Genomic DNA, 22,656 nt, shown 5'->3' on the forward strand with positions numbered 1-22,656 from the left:
GATTTAATCAGTAAGATGTGGCACGTTAGCGGGGAGGAGGAACGCCGAGCTGTATTTCCTTGTAAGTTTGGTGGTAACTGTTCAAGTCTAGGAGTTTCTTCAGGCTTCTCTTTTCTTTAGGAAATGCATCTTTTGTGAATGTTTGGTGATGGCACAACTTATTGAGAAAGAACCAAGCTCGGTGAGAGCAGGAATGACGAAACACAAGGTAGCTTCAATAAGGTACAAAGACTCGGTTAATACCTCCATGAAATAATAATCTAACAAATCTGAGGTGCAGCTCCTGACTCGCACGCTGCTTTTTTATTTCTTCCTTAGGCTCAGCTGAAAAATTGGAAACTTGTCTGGGTAAGTAACAGAGGACTAAGGAGTCTCCCTAATATTGGAAGCACCCTCTTTCCTTGTACAGAAAATAGGAGGAAAACCTTCAGGTTTCTTTTATTTTTAATAGTATAAAATTTGCAAGAGAACATTGCGTTCACCTCTGTGGTTTCTGTTTTTATGGAAAAAGCACAATTATGATTTTGAGATTTTTCTTTTAAAAAGACAGTGTAAACCAAAGTTGATGGTGTTAAGTGCAGTTTGCTTTCTGTTAGGAGTTTGGAACCGTTAATACAGCCTTTAATGCAAAGTAATTCCAGGGAATATTACTCTAATATTTTTATGGTATCTCGTGATGTCTCAGCTTTTGTACAGACAGAGAAAAGCTTTTTCAGTGTGTATTGATGTTACCTTTGTTTGCGTTTTCCTTTTTTTTCCCCTTTGTGACCTCTAATTCTTGTAGTGTTGCATTCCTCATTTCTCTAATGCATGCAGATTAACGAGCGCGGTTCAGGAGAGGTGTTTGTTTTGTATTCTTGAGCAGTAAATGGGTTTTTAGTGCAATTACTGTAATGCCCTATTCATGGATTCCTTTCTTTAGCAACTCCTGGAGTTGAAAAAAATTGCTTTTTCTGTGCCCACGCTAATCCTTTGCTTTTGGCACTTCAGTGTTTTTGTGTAGATGTGGCTTTTGGTTGCGTTGGGAGGAGAAGGGGAGCAGGGAGAACCTTCACCCGGAGGGTCCCTTGGCTGAAATCACAACCGATGAGGAGAAACACCTTTGGTGGTGTTGCCACACCGCAGGACAGAAGGTTTCAATGAGTGGTGGCTTCAGGATGGCTGATTGTTCTGCTTGTTACGTTCTCAGAGCTGAAACCCAAAGTTCACTGATGACATTTGCTTGGATGCTCATCAGCCTTCATGACAGCTGACTCCACCTTGGCTAATTAACAGACATACTAAATCCAAATGTTGGAGTAATTAATTAATCATCCAAATCCAGATGTTCTTTATACATCAGCAGCATGTCCCTTAAATTTACTGGGCGCTTTCCCAATCATGAAGAGCTTTGGTTTACCTCAGTTTTTATAAGCAGGTTAGATATAAGACTGTGCCTGACATGGTCTGTTCAGAAGCCGGTGCAAGTGTACACATAAGGTCAAGGAAACACGGTTTATATGTGTGATTTTGCAAATGTAATAGCTCCCTACAGCTCTAGATTAAATCAGTAATAGTGCTGCTTGGAACTGGAAAATAAAGCTCTTTATTTCTTTGTGCACAACTTTGAGAACATGTTGTGGTCATTCCCTTCTGCAGGCGAACCTTAGAAGTAGCAGATGTTGGCCAGATGTTGGTGTCTGGGAGGTTCATAGCTTGTGCCAGAGGCATCAGGGAGCATCTTACCCCCCTTAACCTTCTCCAGGATCTTCTGCAGGTGACTCCCTTGCTCATTTAAGGCTGATGAAGCTGGTACTTGATGTATGGCGTGGACTGTAGCCCTGGCTCAGGGAGTTGGCAGCAGTTTGTAGGAGCCTGAGCTCGCTGCTGTGTTCCTCCTGCAGGAAAACGGTGGGTTGGTAGCTCAGAAAGCAGCATCTTTCCTGAGCTCCAGTGACTCTGCTATCTCTGCTCCATGGTCTCTTGAGTTGCCTCTATCATAAATGTGTCTCTTAAGGAGAAAATGATTGTTAATGGCATTCTTCTAAATGATAAGGGATGAGAGAGTATTTGGTTGCAACAGAGAAGCTTGGCTGGGCCTCTTCAGTAGATGATTATTATCTGGAGTTCTGTGTCCAGGTTGGACTCTCCAGGGCAAGGAATTGGGCAGTGGGCTATGAAGATGCTGAGGAGTCTGGAGCATCTTTCTGATGAGGAGAGACAGAGAGCTGGGGCTGTTCAGAGAAGAGAAGCTGAGAGGGGATCTCATCAGTGCTGATCAATATCTCCAGGGTGGGTGTCAGAGGATGGACCAGAGTCTGTTCAGTGGTGCCCAGTGACAGGGTGAGGGGCAACGGGCACAGACTGAAACACAGGAGGTTCCATCTGAATATGAGGAGAAACTTCTTCGCTTTGAGGTGCCAGAGCCTGGCCCAGGCTGCCCAGAGAGGCTGTGGAGTCTTCTTCTCTGAGACATTCAAACCCGCCTGGACCAACCCTGTGTGATCTGCTCTGTGACCCTGCGTGAGCAGCTGGGTTGGACTGGATGATCTCCAGAGGTCCCTTCAACCCCAGCCAGCATGTAATTAGAAAAAAACCCTAATCTGTGTGTGGGTGAAGAGGCATGGGGATGCTGTGTTGGTGCTAACCTTGAGGTTAACTCATGCTGGCTAGGTCTTGGTCATAAATGCTTAAGTAACCATACTCCTTTCTCACTTTTGCATTGTAGCAAAGGTTTTTCTGACTTTGGAGGCCGCGTAACTCCGTTGCCAAATCAGTGGGCTGTGGTTCTGAGCTCAAGCATGATGGGGAGGCCTGATGTTACCTGATGGAAATGTTCCTAATGCTTCACTTAGCTTGGAACTCCCCAAGCTGAAAACCTCTCATGCTGAGAACTCTGTTTTCCAAATGAAGCAAAACTTGATTTCAGTTAAAAAAAAATAAAAAATTGGAAGTTATACTTCAGGCTTTTAAATATTTTAAATGGTGACTCAGAATACAGTTGATGAGACAAAATATAAGCATACCAGTTTCATGCTTGATTCCTCCAAATTTTGTCTTTTCCTTTAATGAAAGCCTTGTTGTTTGCTCCAGTCAAACATTTTATCTGTCATAACTTCTTTTGATGTCCCTCTGCATTAAAAAGTACCCTGGGAGGGAGCTGTGTCTTAGCTTACGTAGGTGTGTGCAGTGTAGTTCAAGGCTTATTCTGTAATCACAGTGTTGAAATGCACTTTCTAGTTGTTTTGTTTGTTTGATTCATGGTCCGTCAATGCTGTTGCAAGCCAAAAATGTGATTATTTTTTTGTTTTATTTTGTTTGTATCCATGTTTTTCACACACACATATATATTTAGAGAGAAATCTTCCCTCCATGGCCATTGCTCCTCACTCAGTTCAGGTTGATGGGAGCTGTTGTGGGCAGTAATTGCCACTTGATGACTGTTTGTCTTCAGTCGAAATAATTGGTCATTACAGCGAAGCTCCTGTTATGTGACCCTCCTTGTTACGACAGAGGCCACATTTAACATCTTGTATTCATAGCTGCCTTTGATCCTTCCTTTTATTCTTAGCCAAAGTGTGAATTGAGTACAGGACTGTTATTAATCTGTCATAATGGGGATTTTTCCCGAGTGGGACATCTGGTACAAGGCAGTAGATACCCAAAGGATGGAGTTTGGTGTGGAACTCCAGCCACGCGTGTTTGGAGGAGTTCGTATTGACGACATGACTTTGTCTGCTCTGGTACGTGCAAAAACTGAACTGAAGATATTTCTGATGAGTATTATGGAGCAGACTGTCCTGTGTATTCACCATTGCCAACATCCCTCTGCTCAGAGTGATTTGAAATGTTAACTTTTGTTAATGTAGTTTTCACAGAACCCACTTCTGCAGGACAGCAGTTATGGCTTTGAAATAATCCCTACCAGATACCTAGAGGGGAGGGTTTACCTTTCTTTAATATTGAAAAAGTTAACCAAAAAACATTATAACAGGAATAACTACCTTGGCTTATGTTGATATCAATAAAACTATATTACTTTCTAAAACCTTCATTTAAATGCTGTTATTACTAGTCTGTGATACACTTGACCTTCATTCCTTTTACTCTGAAGTGTCCTCCCTATTTATAATCTTACACTGTATACTATGTTTTCTCATCCAAATTGCTTTTTTTTGTGTATTATTCATTTATTTTGCACTCAGATATATTGATTTACTACTTTAAAGTCTGTAGTCTGTCAAGCAAGAGGAGTTACCACAGAGGAGAGGACCAAGGCAACCAGTGATGTATTTGTCATTCTTAGCATTGTAAACTGGAATTTGGTACATTTTGGGTATAGCAAATATTAACTGCTGGAGGTTGGAATTGAAGTCATGGCACCGTGCCCCATCCTTGTGGTGGGATTAGAGCTTCTCATGGGCTCGCTTGAATGTTTCCTGCTTGTGCGCTTGGGGATAAACCGATTATCAGATTTGAGGTCCAGAAAGTATTTTTCTCTAGTTACCATGTTTTATGGATGTAATTTATGTTGCTGCTCTCTTGTGTAATACAGGCTCTAGTCTGCTGGTTAGGACTGCTTGGGATATGGGAAGATTGGGCAGGTAAGCGGGGTCCTAGGTGCGATATCTCATGGCTTTATAACTGTGTAACCTCAGCTGGGTGTTCCTGCTCTGGTGGGGGGGTTGGACTGGATGAGCTTTCCAGGTCCTTTCCAATCCCTGATATTCTGTGATTCTGTGGCTTTTGGCATTTTGCTGTAGGTTTTAAATTTGAGATTTCCTGCGAGAAAGGGAGTTACGTGTAACTTATCCAGGTCTTTCTTTTCTGGTAATAATATCTGAGAGTCACACTGGGACACTTCTGAGCAGGGCTGCACCCCATCACTGACCCCGGAACTGTTTTAGTTAATGTAGGAAGAATCACCGAGTAGAATCCCAGGTGGGAAGGGACCACAGGGATCATCTGGTCCAACCTTTCTTGGCACAAGCCGGGTCTAGGCAAGATGGCCCAACACCCTGTCCTGCTGAATCTAAGTGTCCAGTGTTGTTTTTAAGTATACTATGCATGCAATACATTAATGAAGTGACTGAGAAATCGTTCTTTAATATTCATGGTGGTGATTTGACTCTTCTGCAGACACTGCATAGGTTTGCTGTGTGTTGGGCTCACAGTGGAAGACAGTGCAGTTCATTACAGAACTGCATAAAATTGACAGAAATTGAGTGTATTGATATGAAGCAAAGCATTATAAATGGAGTGAGGGACTTAAAAAGTGGGCTTGTGGCTTTCGGAGATTTGTTAGAAGGGGAAATATTGATGGATTGAAGGACTTGGATGAATTTTTGTGGCTTTTTTGTCAAAGATCTTTACAAAGATGTTGAGAATGGCAACGGTGAGTAATAAAAACAATTATATGGAGAAAAGCAAATCCTGGAAGTTCTGTTGTCTTGCATGTGCTAATAGCAGTGTTTCCTCTGTCCAGCTCTCTACAACTATGACGCGAGGGGCCCGGATGAGCTTTCCTTACAAATAGGCGACACCGTGCACATATTAGAGACGTATGAAGGTAAGTAAGCTGGCAAAAGCTGCATTTGGAAACGTTGTTTTTGCAGTTGCATTGCTTTTCTGTTTGTGACGTTATCTTCTCGTGTTATGAGGTGATGAATTACTTTCTTGCTGAAGGACAAACCACATTATTTGTAATGAGCACAGAACTAACTAATGCTGGATGTGAATGAAGATGCATGAGGTCAATACCCGGTGAATAACCATTTCCTTTTCTATGGAAGATGGATGTTCGCACAGCTTTATTTGTATGGATCGATTGTAGCATCTACCCTACGTTAGAAAAATGATAGATGCTTTTTGGGTGATGCAAAAGAGCCTGCTGCTAAAAGAGATTTAATCTGAATTTGAAAGTCACCTGGGTCCTAAATAATTTATGTTTCTCTTATGAGATGTGTACATGTGTTCCAGTGCTGTGCACTGATTCCAGGCTTTTCAGAGGCTTTGCTTGTTTAGATACGGAGCTGTAGAAACATTACGTGTACCGAAATCTTTCCTCCTTGATCCACGTAAAAGGGAACTTGAATGCTGAGTTTGATAATCAACAGAATGTGAAAATTGTCATAGCACTTTCCAGCTCCTGCTTGATCGAGTACTGAGCCAAGTAAAATACAGCTGTTTCATTAAATCCTTGACTTGAAATTTTATGGCGTGCTGCAGTTTGGAAAGGTATAAGTAACATACAACTAAACTGTGTTTGTTTAAAATATTGTAACACTTTTTGTCTAGTGGAAATGTGATTTCCTTTAATATATTGATTTGTTTGTTTCACTAGACATTGGTCTTTTGATACATCTGTGTGATAAACTTATTTTGGATATTGACTTAATAGGATTTTTTTATTGTTATATTCACTGAAACAAACAATGCAATTTCAACAAAAGTAACAAGCTCTACTCATCACTGTACAAATGAATTATTTCATTGTTTGTAGGCTGGCATTTTGTTAGAGTTCACCTTTTGGCTGCTATGCCAAGTCTGACTCTAAGCCAAGTCATCTTTCCGTTATCTGATGTTATGTACTTTAATAAAAATCTAACAATGCAAAAATTTTAAATGGAAATGGGATAATTTAAATATTGTGCAGCTTTGTACTTTTATGTCTAAATAGGTTGATTTAATTAATGCAGGAGAAACTCTGGATACTGAGTTGGGTGTGTAAAACCGTGACTGCTGCCAACTAAGTGGGGCAGCGGGGATGATTCACTTTTCCTCTGGACTTGAATAATAAAGACCTGTGCGCTCTCATGGTTGCTGGGCTTCAAATGCAAGGGATGAACTCACATTAAAAGAAATGCAAATAAATTAAAGCTCTTCGAAACATTTTATATAATGGTTACTCATTACGTACCTGCTGCGATGGGAAATTAGATGTCGTAATTCTTCTCTCTGTTGTCGGCAGAGCTGCCGTTATGAGGTAATTATTTGAGCTTTTTGATCTTTAAGTTCCTCTATGCAAAATTAATGCAGGTTGTGCCCTGGGGGGGGTTGTACCCTATGTACCAAGGTCCAGTAGAGCGCCCAGGGTCCTCCCGCCATCACTGCTCCCAGGCCAGGGCTGCGCTAGGCCGCGCCAGAGAAAACACCCAAATAATATAAGAAATAGGGCAGAAAAGTAGTTTCAAGAGTCAGATCCTGGGCAAAAAGGCATTACTATGATGCAGCTTCTCAAAGGTCTGCCCCTTCCCCCTGTATTTAAGATTGTGGGGGAAAAAAACTGGCTTGTTTTGGTAGCATCTGCTGCATTATGCGTTCAGCTTGGGGCATCCTACTGTGGAAGAGTTACTATTTTGAAATAGTTCTCTGCAATAACTCTTAGGTTAGGAGTAGTTTTGAAGACTTACGTGTGTCCATGGGACTTGAAGTGGTATATTGTAGTCGTGGTGCTTGTTTTTGGTGTGTGGTGTTGGTTTTATCTCTGTAGATGAAAGAGGCTGAGGAATTGGGAGATCTTAGTCTTGTCTAGTCTAGAAGAGCCGTTTTAAGGACAGGCGGGTTTCTATAGGATATGATGTTGCTACCATGTACGGGAATGGATTGCCAAGATGTACTTCACTTCCGTGATTTTTAGTATGAACATTACATTTGATCAGAGTTATGGTGCTTATCAGTTTGGACTCCAGAGCTTCAAAATGGTGGTTTATTAGTATAAAACTGAGGGGAATTAAATTGTTTAATAGGATTGAAATCCATGCGTGTCTGTGCACAGATGTCAGCCAGCGGAGTGAGCGCTGGCAGGAATGCTTTGCCGCCTTTACATCTGAGCCAGAAAGTGGTTTTGTTGATGTTCCTGTGGAAGCGGTGGGAATGCAAGGTGAGAGGCCATTGCAGCTGCTGCGGGGAAGTGAATTGTGATGTCTGTAGACACCAGACTGAAGAAGACAAGAGAGCACCAACCATCCCAGCTGATCCCGGAGCTTCTGGTGCAGTGTGAGGATGATGAATCGTTTTACTTTTTGCTACGGGAGAGAAGACTGAAAAATCCTGTGTGCCTGAGACCTTGGACATGAGGAAAGGTTCTTCACCCAGAGGTGCTGGACACTGACCAGGCTCCCAGGGAGGTGTCACGGCCCCAACCTGACAGTGTTCAACAAGAGACTGGACAACGTCCTCAGACACACGGGGTGACCTGTGGGGTGTCCTGTGCAGGGACAGGAGCTGGACTCCATGATCCTTGTGGGTCCCGTCCAGCTCAGGACATTGAGTCTATGATTCTATGATTTCTAGTCCCGGAGTGTAGGTAACGAATTTATCAGCGTGTGTTGTCTTCCTTGAACTTTCTTCCTGCCTGGGTCTTCCAGAAGGCAAAACAACTATAGTTTGTAGGGTTTTGTTTTAGCTGTGATGGTGATTGCTTGCAGATGTGTCCTGAACTGGGGGCACAGTAAATGGGACAGTTTTCTGGGCACGGTCGCCTGCCTGGGACGATCATGCAACATCGGGCCGGGTGTTTGCTGCCTCATGCTGAATGAGGGCAGAAGGGCTCCTTGCTTCTGTATTTCCATGTGTGAACCGTAAATCCCAAATATTCTTGTTTTCTGCTGAGATAACAAACAGCTGATTGGCGTTTGGAAACTTGCATTTGCGGGACTTAAATAGGTTTTAAAATTGAACTAGTCAAACAGTACAGCTTTGTAAAGTCAGTGCTCTTAAGCTAATTTTGTTTATGTTGGTAAATTCCTGATTGAAATGAAGCGAACGACAATTAAATGCATCATGTAAACTGCCATCTCTTGTCATGTAGTCATCTCCATCAGTTTTAATCATGGTCACTCTGATTTTCGCAGCTTCCAAGAAGACTTGTTTTAGCCAGGATATTCTGTAGCAAATTTAACTTCAGGTGGGGTATGTGTGTGAATGTTGGCGGGGTGAAACAGGACTGGAAACCACGCTAAGGTGCTGTTGAGTTCAGAAGGAGCAGCTGCTGGGTGCCATTAATGAACTTTTTAATCCATTAATGAACTTTTAAACCTTTTTCTTTTCCCTCCTAGGTTGGTACAGAGGTTATACACTACGGAAAAAATCCAAGAAGGTAAGCGTTGCCAGAGCAGAGCGCTTGTTTCTACCTCTGGTAAATGTGAATTTTTCAAGTTAACTGAAACTTATTTTAGCGAGACCTAAAAGTTGAGTTGCGTATGTGTTTTTTGCAATTTAAGGTTATGTGTATGTACAGTCCCTATAGATGGCTTGATGTGCATCAGCTTGTTTTCTGCACTAACTGCTGCCCCAGAGCCTTTGCCTCAGTCAAGAGTTCAGAACTTTATGTTCTTGTTGATTTGTTCAGGGGCTGACACTGCTTCGCTGTCTCTTAAATAATACATTACTCATAAAATGCGATTGCATCTTGGAAAGTGATATGGAGATCCACATTGTGCTTTTCAGTCATTTTCTACAAGGAGAAGTCATCTTGTGCAGGGTAATCGTGCCCAGTCGTTGGGCTTTGTGTGCTGTTTATAGCAGCCTTTCTGAGATAAAAACAAGGGAAAACAGCACAAATAATGGCTGTACCATTGTGCTTTATAGTAGTAATTAAGCAGAGCTGAACGACTTCTGGCTTTGCTTCTTTTTTCACTGCAAATGTGATGTTTGCCTACAGAGGTGCACTTGGAGCTGCGTCTGCATGTCTAAAATACAGAGTAGAGCTGTGTGGTTCGGCCCACCCATTCCCTAACCAGGCCTCTGCTATGTTTTTTCTATTCTATTTTGATATTTTCTTTTTCTGGAAATACACTCCATTTCTGATGAGCTATGGTTCGCAAACACGCCTCGTACAGCCTACGAAGCCATAAATGCACGCTCTTCTTGCCTTAAATGAATTCCACGTGTTGCTGCATTGTCTGCTAAATGTAGCGATTTGTTTTAATTTTATGTTTTACTTGAAGAACCCCCTGGTTTCTATAACTTTATAAGTCCTTTTTTGTGTGTTCCCAGATACGAAAGCTGAACAACCACCCTGAAGGGGCAGGTGGAGGAAAGTGATTTTTCTCTGCTTGACTTATATTAATTTTTTAAACGAGCTTACACTATTTGGAAAGTATTATTGTATCTTTGAAATCTAGAGATTAATTTAGAACTTATTTTTTTGGAAAAGCAGTCCTGGTGTTTGGCAATAGTGTGCGTGGAGGAGGTTTTTGGCTCGTGGCACTGACGATAGGTCGTTGGTGGAAGACACTGCGTTATATATAGTTTGTGTACTGCTGGTTGTGGTCTGTGGTCTGTATTTGCCCATTTATTTTGCATCCCCATAGAATACCTGTTCTCACGCAGTGTTTATTTTAATGGGAAGCCTGGAAACACTGGAGAAAAGAGAATTTCTTCAATGTGGTGAAGACAGGTTTGAAAGCACTTAGTCTGTATTTGCTAAGGTTACAATAACACCTTTTGAAAGGACGTGCAATGCAGAATTTAAACATACATTAAAAAAACCCCACGAAACAGCAACACAATTATTCTGATGCTCTCAATGTCAGTGGCTCTGCAAACCCAAGAGTGTGTCTTGGCATATTTTTAGGTAATAGATAAAATATGTTATGTGTGACTGGTTGTTTAAAACATTTCTTCTTCCCTTCCTTCTCAAAGGGCATATTTCCTGCCTCCTATATACATCTTAAGGAAGCAACAGTTGAAGGCAAAGGGTAAGTTTGATTTGAAAAATACCGAAAAGCCGTTTCCCTATTTGTACCAATATAATTTCGGTGTATTAGCAGCTAATTAACACTTGTTTCCAGTTAGTTAAGTGGCTGATGATGAAAGTGTGTGTGTTTCTTTTTAAAAATATTTAAAATTGGTAACTCAGCTCAAGTTCAAAGGTGCTTCTGGCTGCTATTGTCCTTAGCTGCGTTATCATGGAGTGGAACTAAAGCAGAACCTTCTCTGTATTAATCTGTTTCAGGAGAATTAATAATTTACCGTTTACCACTTTTATTACTCTCTCAATAATTACCTAGATCAGCTTCCTATACTCCCTGCTTTAGTTCTAAATTCAGTTTTTCCAGCTTATTTTATTTTCCAGCCCTTGAACCTTATGGCGTCTGCCTGATATGTTTGAAGAGGTCTTTGGTACGAGATACCTTTTGTTTATGCACATGAAATCTAAGTGATTTCTTAAATTCCCTCTTCTGTAAATGTTGTAGACTGGACTCCTTGCCAAAAGCCATTATCCAGGCGTCATTTTCTGCCTTACTGAGACATTCTGTGGAATTGTTCATTTTGTGATTCTCCGTCTCCCTTTCCTGACGTGTTACACAAAATAGTTTGGGCTGCTTTTTGTTATTAAACATTTGTTAAAGTTCAGATCTCTATATATTAAATCAGATTCGCCGCACGTGCAAGTAAAAGTTCCCAACATCCTTACAAAATTTAGTTAAAACCAGGGGAAAAAAAACCCAACCAAATCCCGGGGAAAAAAGGTGAAGTGAAATTAATAATTAGCCAGGAATGAAACGGAGTGAAACAGGATTAAAATATTTTCTTCCTTTGTACCAGGTTTATTTTTATACACTGTTAAATATGTAAATGATAAAACTACTAATCATGAGATTGCTGCATAATGACATCTTTCTTGCTGATTATAAAACTGCCATTAAGTACCCTACTTCTGAAATATTAAAAGACCTAGCTGTTGTTTCTTACTTTTGTGGCACGTAAGTTTAAAGCGAATCATACAGAAACTTAATGGTCATGACTTGCATGCTTAATTTTTCTTTGCAAGAGCGATATTTTGAATAACAATCACGCATTAGCACCACGACGTTGTTGGTTGCGCGTATCTGGCTTTCGTCTTGGTTGCCTATTGTAAAATCAGTGTCTCAATAACAAGTGGTGAGGTGTGTATTGATATCCTTACCTTTGAGTTTAGAAATAAAAAATTAGGGGGACATTGTGAGCTCAGGAGCATAATTCCAGCCCACTGAAGTACCATTTATGTCTCATGGCCCTACTGGTGTTCACCACTTCTGTAGCTAATAATAGATCATTTTTTAACTCACAAAGTTATAAGTGATGTTCTCTCCAACCCTGTCATTATTGGAAGAAGCAGTTCCTTTGTAGCGATTCTGCCATCCTTCCAAAAACTACTGCTTAATTACAACTCTCTTTTCTCTTCAGGCAACATGAGACAGTGATACCCAACGAGCTCCCTTTGATCCAGGAGGTCACCACAACGCTGCGGGAATGGTCCATCATATGGCGGCAGTTGTATGTTGTAAGTATCAGCTTAGGAAAACGTTTACAGTGGTGTGTGGTTTATGAAAAGAGTGATGCCGTGAAAGGTACAGTGAGAATTGTGAAGGAAAATCTATTTAGCGTCTTCTGTGTTAAGGCACAAATCTCAGTGGTGTCTCTTTTGAATCTTAAATACTGTGTCTCGTACAGAATCAGGTTTTTAGAGTCTTACTGTGATGTAGCAATAATTTGTTGAGCAATTATTACCCGCTTTTCATGGGATACTATTACAGAATACATTGGATTTTTAAGATATATACAGACTTGAAAAAATCTGGTGTAGAATTGTACTAAAGAAATGAAGAAAATGGTTTACAGGGTGGTTCTTAAGCCTGTTGGTCTATGTTATGAAAAAATTGAATATTTGATATCAAGTTTGTGAGTGTAAACTTAAACCTTTGAAAAATCATCAGTGTAGACCTCTTACCTCTCAGTATTCTTGTACTTGAATTTGATTGTTCCCATTTTATCCTGACCTTAAGTTACACGCCTGATTATTTTCATATGGTTCGGTTCCAAGCACACAAGAATGTATTCTTAGAAATGTACAGTGCTAAGCATTTGCATTGATAGTCTCTCAGATGGGATAATAGAAAGATACAACGGCCATGAAACTAAAAGTGCAAACTGTGTAATGAAGACAATAACTGGGAATGAAGATGCTTGTGTTGACTAATGTGGTTTTTAATCGCACCCATGAAAACAAAGATTAAAAATAGAGTATGCTGGAAGTGATGTAGTGTTGCAGTAGATGAGACGAAGGATAGTATCTCGTATGAAGAGAAACAGTTTATATGTCAAAGAGAGAGCTTTAATGTGATGTAGTACTAGAGAGGCCATGTGTTGAGGAGCAAGGAAGAAGTGGACAGGTAGAACAACTACCTGGAAGATCTACAACCTCGTAGAATGGAGGATGTTGGTCTCTTCTCCCAAGTAGCAGGTGACAGGATGAGAGGAAATGGTCCCAAGTTGCGCCAGGGGAGGTTTAGATTGGGTATTAGGAGAAAATTATCAATGGAAAAGGTTGTGAAGCGCTGGAACAGGCTGCCCAGGGCAGTGGTGGAGTCACCGTCCCTGGAGGGGGTTTAAAAGGCACTTAGATGAGGTTCTCAGGGACACGGTTTAATGTAGAGGGAGGTTATGGTTGGACTCGATGATCCTGAGGATATATTCCAACTGAAATGATTCTACAACTCTGGAGAGGGCACTGAGAACAGCTTTGCCCTCGGTGCCACTGCTCTGTGCTGCTGAGGACGGTGAGGATTGCAGTTTCACCCTCAAGTCTTCATTTGGGGGGGATTATCCTGAGTATGAAATCTGATATTGCTTGGTATCAGAGAAATACCACTTGTAGAACTGCACAAGACTTGTTTTTTGTGATAAACCCATATTTCTTCCATGAAGACACATGAACAATTAAACAATACTGCAGCGCTTTGCTGATAACGTTGCATGCAGGAGCAGGCAGGTGCGATGCTCCAGTGGCCTCCGTCGTGTAGCAGAAAGAGTTCCAGCCCCTGGACACCTTCACTCTGAGCAGACACATCACTTAATGAGTTGGTTTAGAGTTTGTATCTCAAGGATATCTGTTTGCTTAGTTGCATAGGGTCAACTGCCAAAAAGAGCGTTGGTGCATTGTGGTTGCCAGACTAGAGAGGACCATGTTGTCCACATATTGTGTATCAAAACTCTTACAATGACCACATTTGTCCAGTTTGTAATTTGTGTTTGAATATTGAATGGGTTTTCCGTTTTGATTTGCTGGTAGCAGAGGACGTGGAATGTTCTGCATTGTAGTTTGATTACCTGCAGCATCGAAAATCATGAACCCCTTTCCCGTTTGGGTTTGTCTGTATTTAGCTTCCAGCTGTACGTGCCTGTTGTGTCTTTCTCTGCTGCATTAAACAGCTTTTAATAACGGGTATTTTCTCTCCGTGAAGGTTCTCACACTATAATCAAGTCAGCTTTTTGATAATCTGAGCAGGCTTGAAGTCTTTAAGATACACAGATATTTTTTTCCCCCTGAGTGTTTAAGTCAAATTATTTTCCTGCATCTTCTGCAGTTTCTCATCTTTTATATATAATGGAAAATTTTATTTTAGTTATTATTCCTGTTGTTCTCAGCCATATAGGGCCTAGGTGTAGTCTAAATGAAAGACAGCTACACGTAGCCTGTATAATTCATAGATATGGAGTGTTTAGGAAGATAGATTCCTTTTGAGATCTTGAGGGTAAGAGAGACAACTCCTCAGTAAGAGCAAAGTATTCATGGCCTCTGCATTTTCATGATCTTGATGTTATATTTCACAATAAAACCAGAAAGGTGGTTGTTCTGCAGCTTTAGTTTTGCGTTGTCTTGTTTGTCTGTGCTAACGTTGTTGTGTATACGCACTGTCTGCAGTTTAAACAAACATGGCAAATTCTGTTTTGTGGATAAAGTTTAGAATGCATGTGTGAATGGGCATTTCTATAGAAAACACTTCAGAAAAGAGGTTTCTTGTGTTCTAAGTCTGGAACTTTATCTTCCGGAGTCCTAACTTAGCTGAATGTTGTCAGGTCAAGTTCGCATATGCTGCTGGCACTGATAATATCCATAGTTCCAGCCTCTATAAACAATTCACTTCCTGTAAGGCTTAGCGCTTCCCTGATTTTTTTACCTTCCTTTAGATGTTACATGTGGTCTCATAAGATACTGATGTGCTTGGCTTTGCGCACCGAGGAATTCTTGAAGTGTCATTCTGAAGGTTTAACTGGGGGGGGAAGGATTCTGTGATGTGTTGCAGATGGAGAATTGCAGAACTAGAGCCTTTTACTGTTAAAATGCACTCATTTTAGTCCTGTTCTACTCAGTGTAGAGCGTCATTGAGTAAAGTTACTCTGTGAACCAAGAAAGAGGTGTCTTTCCCTTGAATGCCCATTCTGAATATGACCTGGGTGTTAAGGTAACATAAACACAAGCATTTACACTTAGGTACCTAAAGCAGGGCGTAAGACTCTTTAAATTCAATATTCTGTGCTATAGAAAGTCAGACTCCCATTTTGAAGCTTTTTGTAGACTCTTAGCCTTTTGCATTCATATTTTGTAATTGCAATCTATTATATGTGCTTAAAAGATGCTCAGTAGACTTGTAAACTGACTTCTACCCGCTTCTTTTCCTCCAAACAGCAAGACAACAGAGAAATGTTTCGCAGCGTACGCCACATGATATACGACCTTATTGAGTGGAGATCTCAGATATTGTCTGGGACCCTTCCCCAGGATGAGCTCAAAGAACTGAAGAAGAAAGTGACTGCCAAAATCGATTATGGCAACAGGTTTGTGAACGATATTTTCCAGGTGTCTGTGCTTTAAACCAAGTCAGCTTGTGTAGTGCACGTGAGCTGTTGGGGACTCTGGTAGGATTCTTTTATTCCTGTATTTATGGAGATGTAACAGTTGTATATTAACAGTCCTGTTATAGCAAGATGAAAAAGTTGATATGGTATCTTTTAAAGTATAGTACAGATTATCATATGTAAAGTGGAATCACTTCATGATCTAATCAAATTTGATACCGGCATAAAGCTGGAATTTTTAAGGTCGATTGAAAAGTGCAAGTATTGCATCCATTTGAAATAGAATTGAAATTCTTCTTGCTTCTGCAGCATAAACAGTTGTTGCCTTCTCAACAGACCAGCTGCCCGTGCCCTGAGGTCACCCAGCGGTGATGTGATGTTGAAGGATTTGGCTCCCAAGCATCATTTAGCTCACTGTTCCTCTGCTTACATATTAGCCAGCTTGTACCAGAAGATCGACAGACAGATTTAATAAGATAAAGTATCTTTTTAACAGAAGAGAGTGGAAATTGTGAAGGAAATATTTACCAAAAAAAACCCCAAAGAGGTCTGGATTTAAGCAAAATCTTTATAATATTTTTTTAAGTTACAAGTTGTGTATACAGTTATGGCTTTCCGTTTTGATTGAAAATGATAAATCACGTCTTGCTCTTCAATCAGGAAATTACTTGAAGCGGTGTTTTGAATACTGAGAGGCAGCGTTGTAGCACCTGGGGACTGGAAAAGTTTTCTGTCTTTAAATCCCTTGTGATGTAAATAACTCATCAGATTTCAGCGATTTGTGGTTTACTCCTTAAGAGCTGCCGAGTTTGTGGTATTTCTGTTCATGCACTTTATCAGCAGAAGTTGTGACTTAAAAAATAAATTAAAATATCATCAATAACTGCATTCGGTCAGTAATTATCATTTCTAATCCAAGCTATGGACTGTTGTACCTCAGTAGACAATTAACCAGATGCTGTTGATGTTATTTGTTTGGCCGCTGTGTTTTGCCATCTGTCTCAGGAGTTGGTTAAAGTTCCTCCGAATAACCTCCAGATGCTGAGCGTTCAAATACAATGGAACATCTTGTGCTGTGCTTTATATTCCTAATGTTCCGATGGACTAATTAAGTGATCAGAACATTCTTTGTGGAGGACAGGAGGGAAGTGGATTTGAACTTCCAAGTAAATAATCACAACTGAAAGATACCATATGTTTCTAATGTAGCCATACATTCACTTTCGTCTAAAGTAAGCATGAATGATGATTTCGGTATCCAGACAGAATGAATTAATGATGCCTTTTAGCAATGTTTTCTGGTCTAATCATATCCGAACTATTCCTGCTTTGTGAAATACTGATTTTTAAATAAGGATTTTCTATAAATACAACAGTTTCACTGGATGTTGGCAGAATAACCGAGGAAGTAAAAATGGTCTGAACTTGTATTTTTAATGGGTTTTTTTTTGAAATTGGGTCAGGTAATTTTGTTGATTGTTCACTTGCAAAGATCTGTAACTGGGACACTTAGGAAAAAAAAATCACATTTTTTTCTAAGGATCATTTGCAAGCTAAAGGATAAAACAAAGAAATTAAATCAAAGGAGTGTTTGCTTCTATTTATTTGACAGTCTGAGCAAACGTTCCTGTCCTGTTAGTGCGTAGGAGGCTGCGTGGTTAATCTGTTACCTGAATTCTGGAGCTCCCGTTCCCTCTGCAGAAGGACCCTGCTGCTGTTCATCCAGGGCTGGTGGTGACAAGTGGCCCGTGGATCACAGAATCCCAGAATGTGAGGGGTTGGGAGGGACCTGGAAAGCTCATCCAGGTCAATCCCCCCATGGAGCAGGAACACCCAGCTGAGGTTCCACAGGAAGGTGTCCAGGCGGGTTTGAATGTCTGCAGAGAAGGAGACTCCACAACCCCCCTGGGCAGCCTGGGCCAGGCTCTGCCACCCTCACCGTGAAGAAGTTTCTTCTCAAATTTAAGTGGAACCTCTTGTGTTCCAGTTTGCACCCATTGCCCCTTGTCCTAGCGTTGGTTGTCACCGAGAAGAGCCTGGCTCCATCTTCCTGACACTGCCCCTTTCCATATTGATCCCCATGAATGAGTCCCCCCTCAGTCTCCTCTTCTCCAGCTCCAGAGCCCCAGCTCCCTCAGCTTTTTGTCACACGGGAGATGCTCCACTCCCTTCAGCATCTTTGTTGCCCTGCTGTGGCTGCTGCCCAGGGAACAGCACTGGGGAGCAATGAGATGATTTTTGTTGCTTTTCGTTTTGGTTTCAATGCTGAAACCATTTTCTTGCAAGAGAATTCATTTGGGAGCTTGGTGTTGCAGGGATGCTTGAGAGTTTCACAATAAGTGCAGAGCAGAGCTTAGTAGATGTTTCATCATAAGCCACTGCTGTACTCATCAGCTTGCTTGGGTGATGTTCATCCACCTTTTAATTAATAAAGTATAATTAATTTGAGGGTTTTTTGTATTGACCCCACTCAGGGCTTTGTTTAACATCTCCAGGTTTCCCTCTTGTCAGGGGGGACAAGGAGTGATCCTCTAAGAACCCAAAACATGTCTTCTCTGCCACAGCTCCTGTTCTTCTCAGATGATTGTGGGTCATGTCCAAAGGGGACTTAGATAAACCACAAACCTCTGCCTGGCTTATTAAATACTGCAAGTTCGACTGGAGCTTGTTGATCAAACATAGTTGAAAACCAAGGTTAGAGCAGCTCTATCACGAGAAGTGATGGAAGAAGTTAGAAGAAACAATTTATGTCCTCTTGTATCTCATAGGTTTTTGCTAAAACATGAATGTCTTGCTTTGGAGGAGAACGTGGAGTGGGATGAAACGAACTGGCCAGTTCGTGTGTGGTGGGACTGTAGTGGTTGGTTGTTCAAACCATCAGATGGATCAGAGGAGGAGACAAAGTCTCCTGCAGATTTAGTTGGTTAAGAAATTACTTCCCCAGCTGTTCTGCTGTTTCATTTACATCGATTTCTTCTGTGCTGTGCGAAAAAGCGACTTCAGCCGGGCTGGTTGATGACATCTTAAATAGTTTTATCACTTATCAAATAATATTCTTTTTCTGTCATATGTCAGGTGTGCATGACTAATGTTAGACGTTTGCCAGGTGATTTTTAAGCATTTATTTGAGCACTGTAAGTTCGCAAGCATATTTTTCTTTTCTTTGTTTAGAATTCTTGATTTAGATCTAGTCGTTAGAGATGAAGATGGCAATATTTTGGACCCCGAGCAGACCAGCACCATCAGCCTTTTCAGAGCGCACGAAATAGCTTCCAAGCAAGTTGAAGAGAGGCTCCAGGAGGAAAAAGTAAGATATAATATGCTTTTCCCTTTGAAACATAAGGCTGTAAACTAGGTGACTTATTTTTAGCATTGGTAATGAACAATTTGATACGTTTATGAAGAGTTGGCAGGATTAAACATTTTGTAAGAACTTGTTTGTTTTGGGATGTTTGTCTCTTTCATCCTTTAAAGGGCTTAGTAGAACATATGGTTAAGGTGTACATCAATAAGTCAGCTACATTTGTAGGTTAATATCGGGGACTCATATGCAGGTTTGTACGTTTGGTTGTCATGAGTTTATTTTTGAGAATGAAGTAGAATAACGTCCTCGCTATATTTGTGTGATTTCTGTACGCCAATCCTGAACATTTGGTTGAAATACAAGGAGCAAACTTAGAGACATTCTCAAACTTGAACAATTGGCTTCTTTGCAGTTCAAATCCTTATTATTAAGAGGCAGAACGTTTCTGTTGTAAGGGGTGCTGCCCACAGCAGCAGCAGGAGCTGCGCACGGGTGCATTGGTGCAACTTCATGAGTTGCTGCGTCCCGTTGAGTTGCAATGGGCCATACACACGCAGCCCTTACCAAACGTGGTGCAAAGATACACCAGTTCAAATCCTATTTAAACTATTAGATTTTTGCATCCAAAGTTGTTTCTTTGTCACTGCCTCACCCAGTTTCCTGTTGTCCCAGGTGGATAAATCCAAGGGGTGGGTAACCTGTGCAAATACCACTGTTTTCTCTGTCTTTCTGGGCGCTCTGTACAAGAACACCTGATAAAATGAAGAACAAACCTCCTCTTTTTTTTTGGTCAGGTATATTCAAGACAGATCCAGAAAATGCAGTCTGTCATAAATCCTGGAGTAGACACTCAACAAAAAACCCCTCTTCTTCTGTCTGGAAAGCTTTAGGAAGGTTTTATAGTGGTTGACTGTTTGCTAAGTTAAGTTTATTCTGTTCTTGAATTACAGTCTCAGAAACAGAATATTGACATCAACCGCCAAGCCAAGTTTGCTGCCACCCCTTCATTTGCTTTATTTGTAAATTTGAAAAATGTAGTCTGTAAAATAGGAGAAGATGCTGAAGTGCTGATGTCTCTGTATGATCCACTGGAATCAAAATTTATCAGGTGAGTGTATTCCTGAGTGTGTTCCCTAATCTGGGCTTGCTCAGTCATAACAGTTTTGTAGGATGAGCGGGTTTATGAAAGTCGGATTTCTGGGAAGGGTGCAGGAGAGGGTCATTTGGGAAAGCAGCACATTGTCATCACGTTCCACAGAGCATCAGGCAGGTCCCTTCACCGTGAGCAGGTTTTGGGGTCACGCTGTGCCTGTGGTTCCCCTAAAACTGAGCTCTGATGGGACATGAACGCAGCTGCGAAGCTGTGTGCCCTCGCTTAGCGAGTCTTCTGTAAATTCTGCAGTTGATTTTATCTTCTGATGTCAAAAGAAGCTACTTAAATGAAAAGTCCTCCAACTATTGCTAGTGTTTTATTTGCAGTGAAAACTACTTGGTGCGATGGTCAAGCTGCGGACTCCCTAAAGACATCGACAGATTGCACAACCTCCGAGCAGTGTTCACCGTAAGTGTGTGTATGCTCAGTTCAGCTGGAAAATGTTAAAGCACTTGTTTTATAGCTTATGAATGAGGAATGGGATGATCTGTATGTGAACAGTGGGGAGCTACCTCTGCAGGTGAGGATCCTGGGGAAGGCTCACGTGAGATGTTTCTCATAAGTGATTACTCAGTATTCTCAACACCTGCTTAAAAGCAGAGTTGCTCTTTGAAGTTTTAACTTGCTAGAAATGATTTGGCTGCCTAAGCAGTTAGTTTACACAGAAGTCAAGTTAAAAAACTCCTTTACTCCTAGAGCATTTTGCCCTGGTGTTAAAGGTGAAGGCAAATTCTGAGCGGCAAACCTTCTGCCTACTAAAACGGAACTTGAAATTCAAATAAAGTAATCTGAAGAAACTACTATTTCCAGGACCTGGGCAGCAAAGACCTGAAAAGAGAGAAAATCAGTTTTGTGTGTCAGATCGTGCGAGTGGGCAGGATGGAGCTGAGGGACAACAACACCAGAAAGCTGACGTCTGGGCTGCGGCGACCTTTTGGAGTGGCAGGTAACTCGCTGCGTTGTGTCCATCTATATCACATTATATCCTTGCACAGAAGGTCGGGGGTGTGAAACTTCTCCGGGGTTGTGTAAACTTAGAATTGTTCCAAATTTAATTGGGGTGATTGCTGTGTTGTAGAATTTAGTTGGTAACTCCATCCTTCTGAGTCACCGCTGCTTCCAGCCCCCCAGGGGGTTCCCTCAGCACCCTGTGCCCGTGGTGTTCGCTTCATTCAATACACTTTGGTTTTGTTTGCAGTAATGGATGTTACTGACATCATTAACGGGAAAGTTGACGATGAGGACAAACAGCACTTCATACCATTTCAACCGTAAGTAGGGCATAGTTTAAAGAATAAGCAGAAGTGAGAGAGTTAAGATTAAAAATATTTAAACTTCTGGTTGGAACAAGTGTTCTGTAGATATTCTAAGGTCAGTTTATTTCAGTATGATATTTTACCTTTAGTAGTAATTATTAGTATTTCTTGGTAATTTCCCATTAGGTATAATAGCGATAGCCCCTCAGGGTGATAATGTGTGAGAGGTGAAGATCTTAAAATCAATACACTGCTGGTTTAGCTCTGTCCAAGACTGATAGAGACCAGCAGCGTTACCAACATCCACTGCAGGTGACTTGTGTGAAATCTTAAATGATAACGTTAACCTATTTATTGGTAGCAGGTATAATTTCATAGTAAGTGCCACAGTAATTGCAGCATAAACAAAAGCCGAGCGTTTGAAGGATGGCTTGATATACCTCCTGCAATGTATTCTCATAATTCAACTGGAGTTGGTGTCCTTTAAAGTACAGATATACATGAATTTATGTATTATCAACAACAAGTTTTGACTTCAAGCCACAAAATCATATTAAGCTTATATGGGTTTAGTAGCCTGAATTTTTGTGAGTATGGAGATCCATGCAGAGAAAGTACTTCTAGAAGTAAAAGCTTATTAACAAAAGAGAATGTGTTCCATCCATAGTTCATATTGTTTTTTATTCCATGAAGTGGGGAAAGGCAGAAGAGGAGTGAAATGTGCATAAAATATGAATGCTTAGTTTTCCCATTGTGTGAAATGTTTGCCATCTGCTCAAAAAGGCAAAACATTATTATCTTAGCTTAATTCCTTGATTAATATATTAATGGCTATTCAGATGGTTTTAATAATATATATACACACTGAAATATTGAAATAATGTAATCCTAAATTAACTTGGTTTTGGGAAATTGGCCTAATTGAGGAAGCCCTTATGGTCTGAAGGTGCAGGACTGGCAAAGGCTGCAGGATCTATAGGGAGCCAAGCGGGCGCCTCGTGTCCAGAATGGCTCAGTGTGTGTTGCTGAAGCAGTGGAGAGGATGTAAAGTGGAAATCACAAGTACAATTCCATTTGTCAAGGGAAACAGGGTTTTTTAGGGAAGAGTACGTTCATGATATGTTCATTGTCTGGTAAACAATAGCGAGTTTATATTTTAGTGAATGTGGAAGTATGCAATGAAAATGAATCTTTGTGTATCAAAGTGGATGCTAATGGAACATCTAGTTTTCTGCTCCATTAACACTGATTTATTTTTTTCTGTATATATAAATCAGCTTTTTGAAAAGATGTACAATGTGATTTTTTTTTCTGTGCTAAATGAAAACGTTCTTCTG

At 40.9% G+C, this 22,656-nt stretch overlaps 1 protein-coding gene across 2 annotated transcripts in view; it reads left to right on the top strand.

The window, feature by feature from the left end:
* Positions 1–22,656, top strand: part of DOCK1 (dedicator of cytokinesis 1) — a 277,211-nt gene that overhangs the window by 15,951 nt on the left and 238,604 nt on the right. For both annotated transcript variants that reach the window (XM_065843012.2, XM_065843013.2), the window contains exons 2-11: positions 5,465–5,548; positions 9,039–9,079; positions 10,627–10,682; positions 12,154–12,250; positions 15,437–15,585; positions 18,778–18,913; positions 19,861–20,018; positions 20,390–20,471; positions 20,874–21,009; positions 21,262–21,334. In XM_065843012.2, coding sequence (XP_065699084.1) covers positions 5,465–5,548; positions 9,039–9,079; positions 10,627–10,682; positions 12,154–12,250; positions 15,437–15,585; positions 18,778–18,913; positions 19,861–20,018; positions 20,390–20,471; positions 20,874–21,009; positions 21,262–21,334 — 1,012 coding nt within the window. The remainder of the gene's footprint in view (positions 1–5,464; positions 5,549–9,038; positions 9,080–10,626; positions 10,683–12,153; positions 12,251–15,436; positions 15,586–18,777; positions 18,914–19,860; positions 20,019–20,389; positions 20,472–20,873; positions 21,010–21,261; positions 21,335–22,656) is intronic.

Source organism: Patagioenas fasciata, chromosome 8 (genome assembly GCF_037038585.1).
Source record: "Patagioenas fasciata isolate bPatFas1 chromosome 8, bPatFas1.hap1, whole genome shotgun sequence".
In the NCBI taxonomy this organism is placed as follows: Eukaryota; Metazoa; Chordata; class Aves; order Columbiformes; family Columbidae; genus Patagioenas; species Patagioenas fasciata.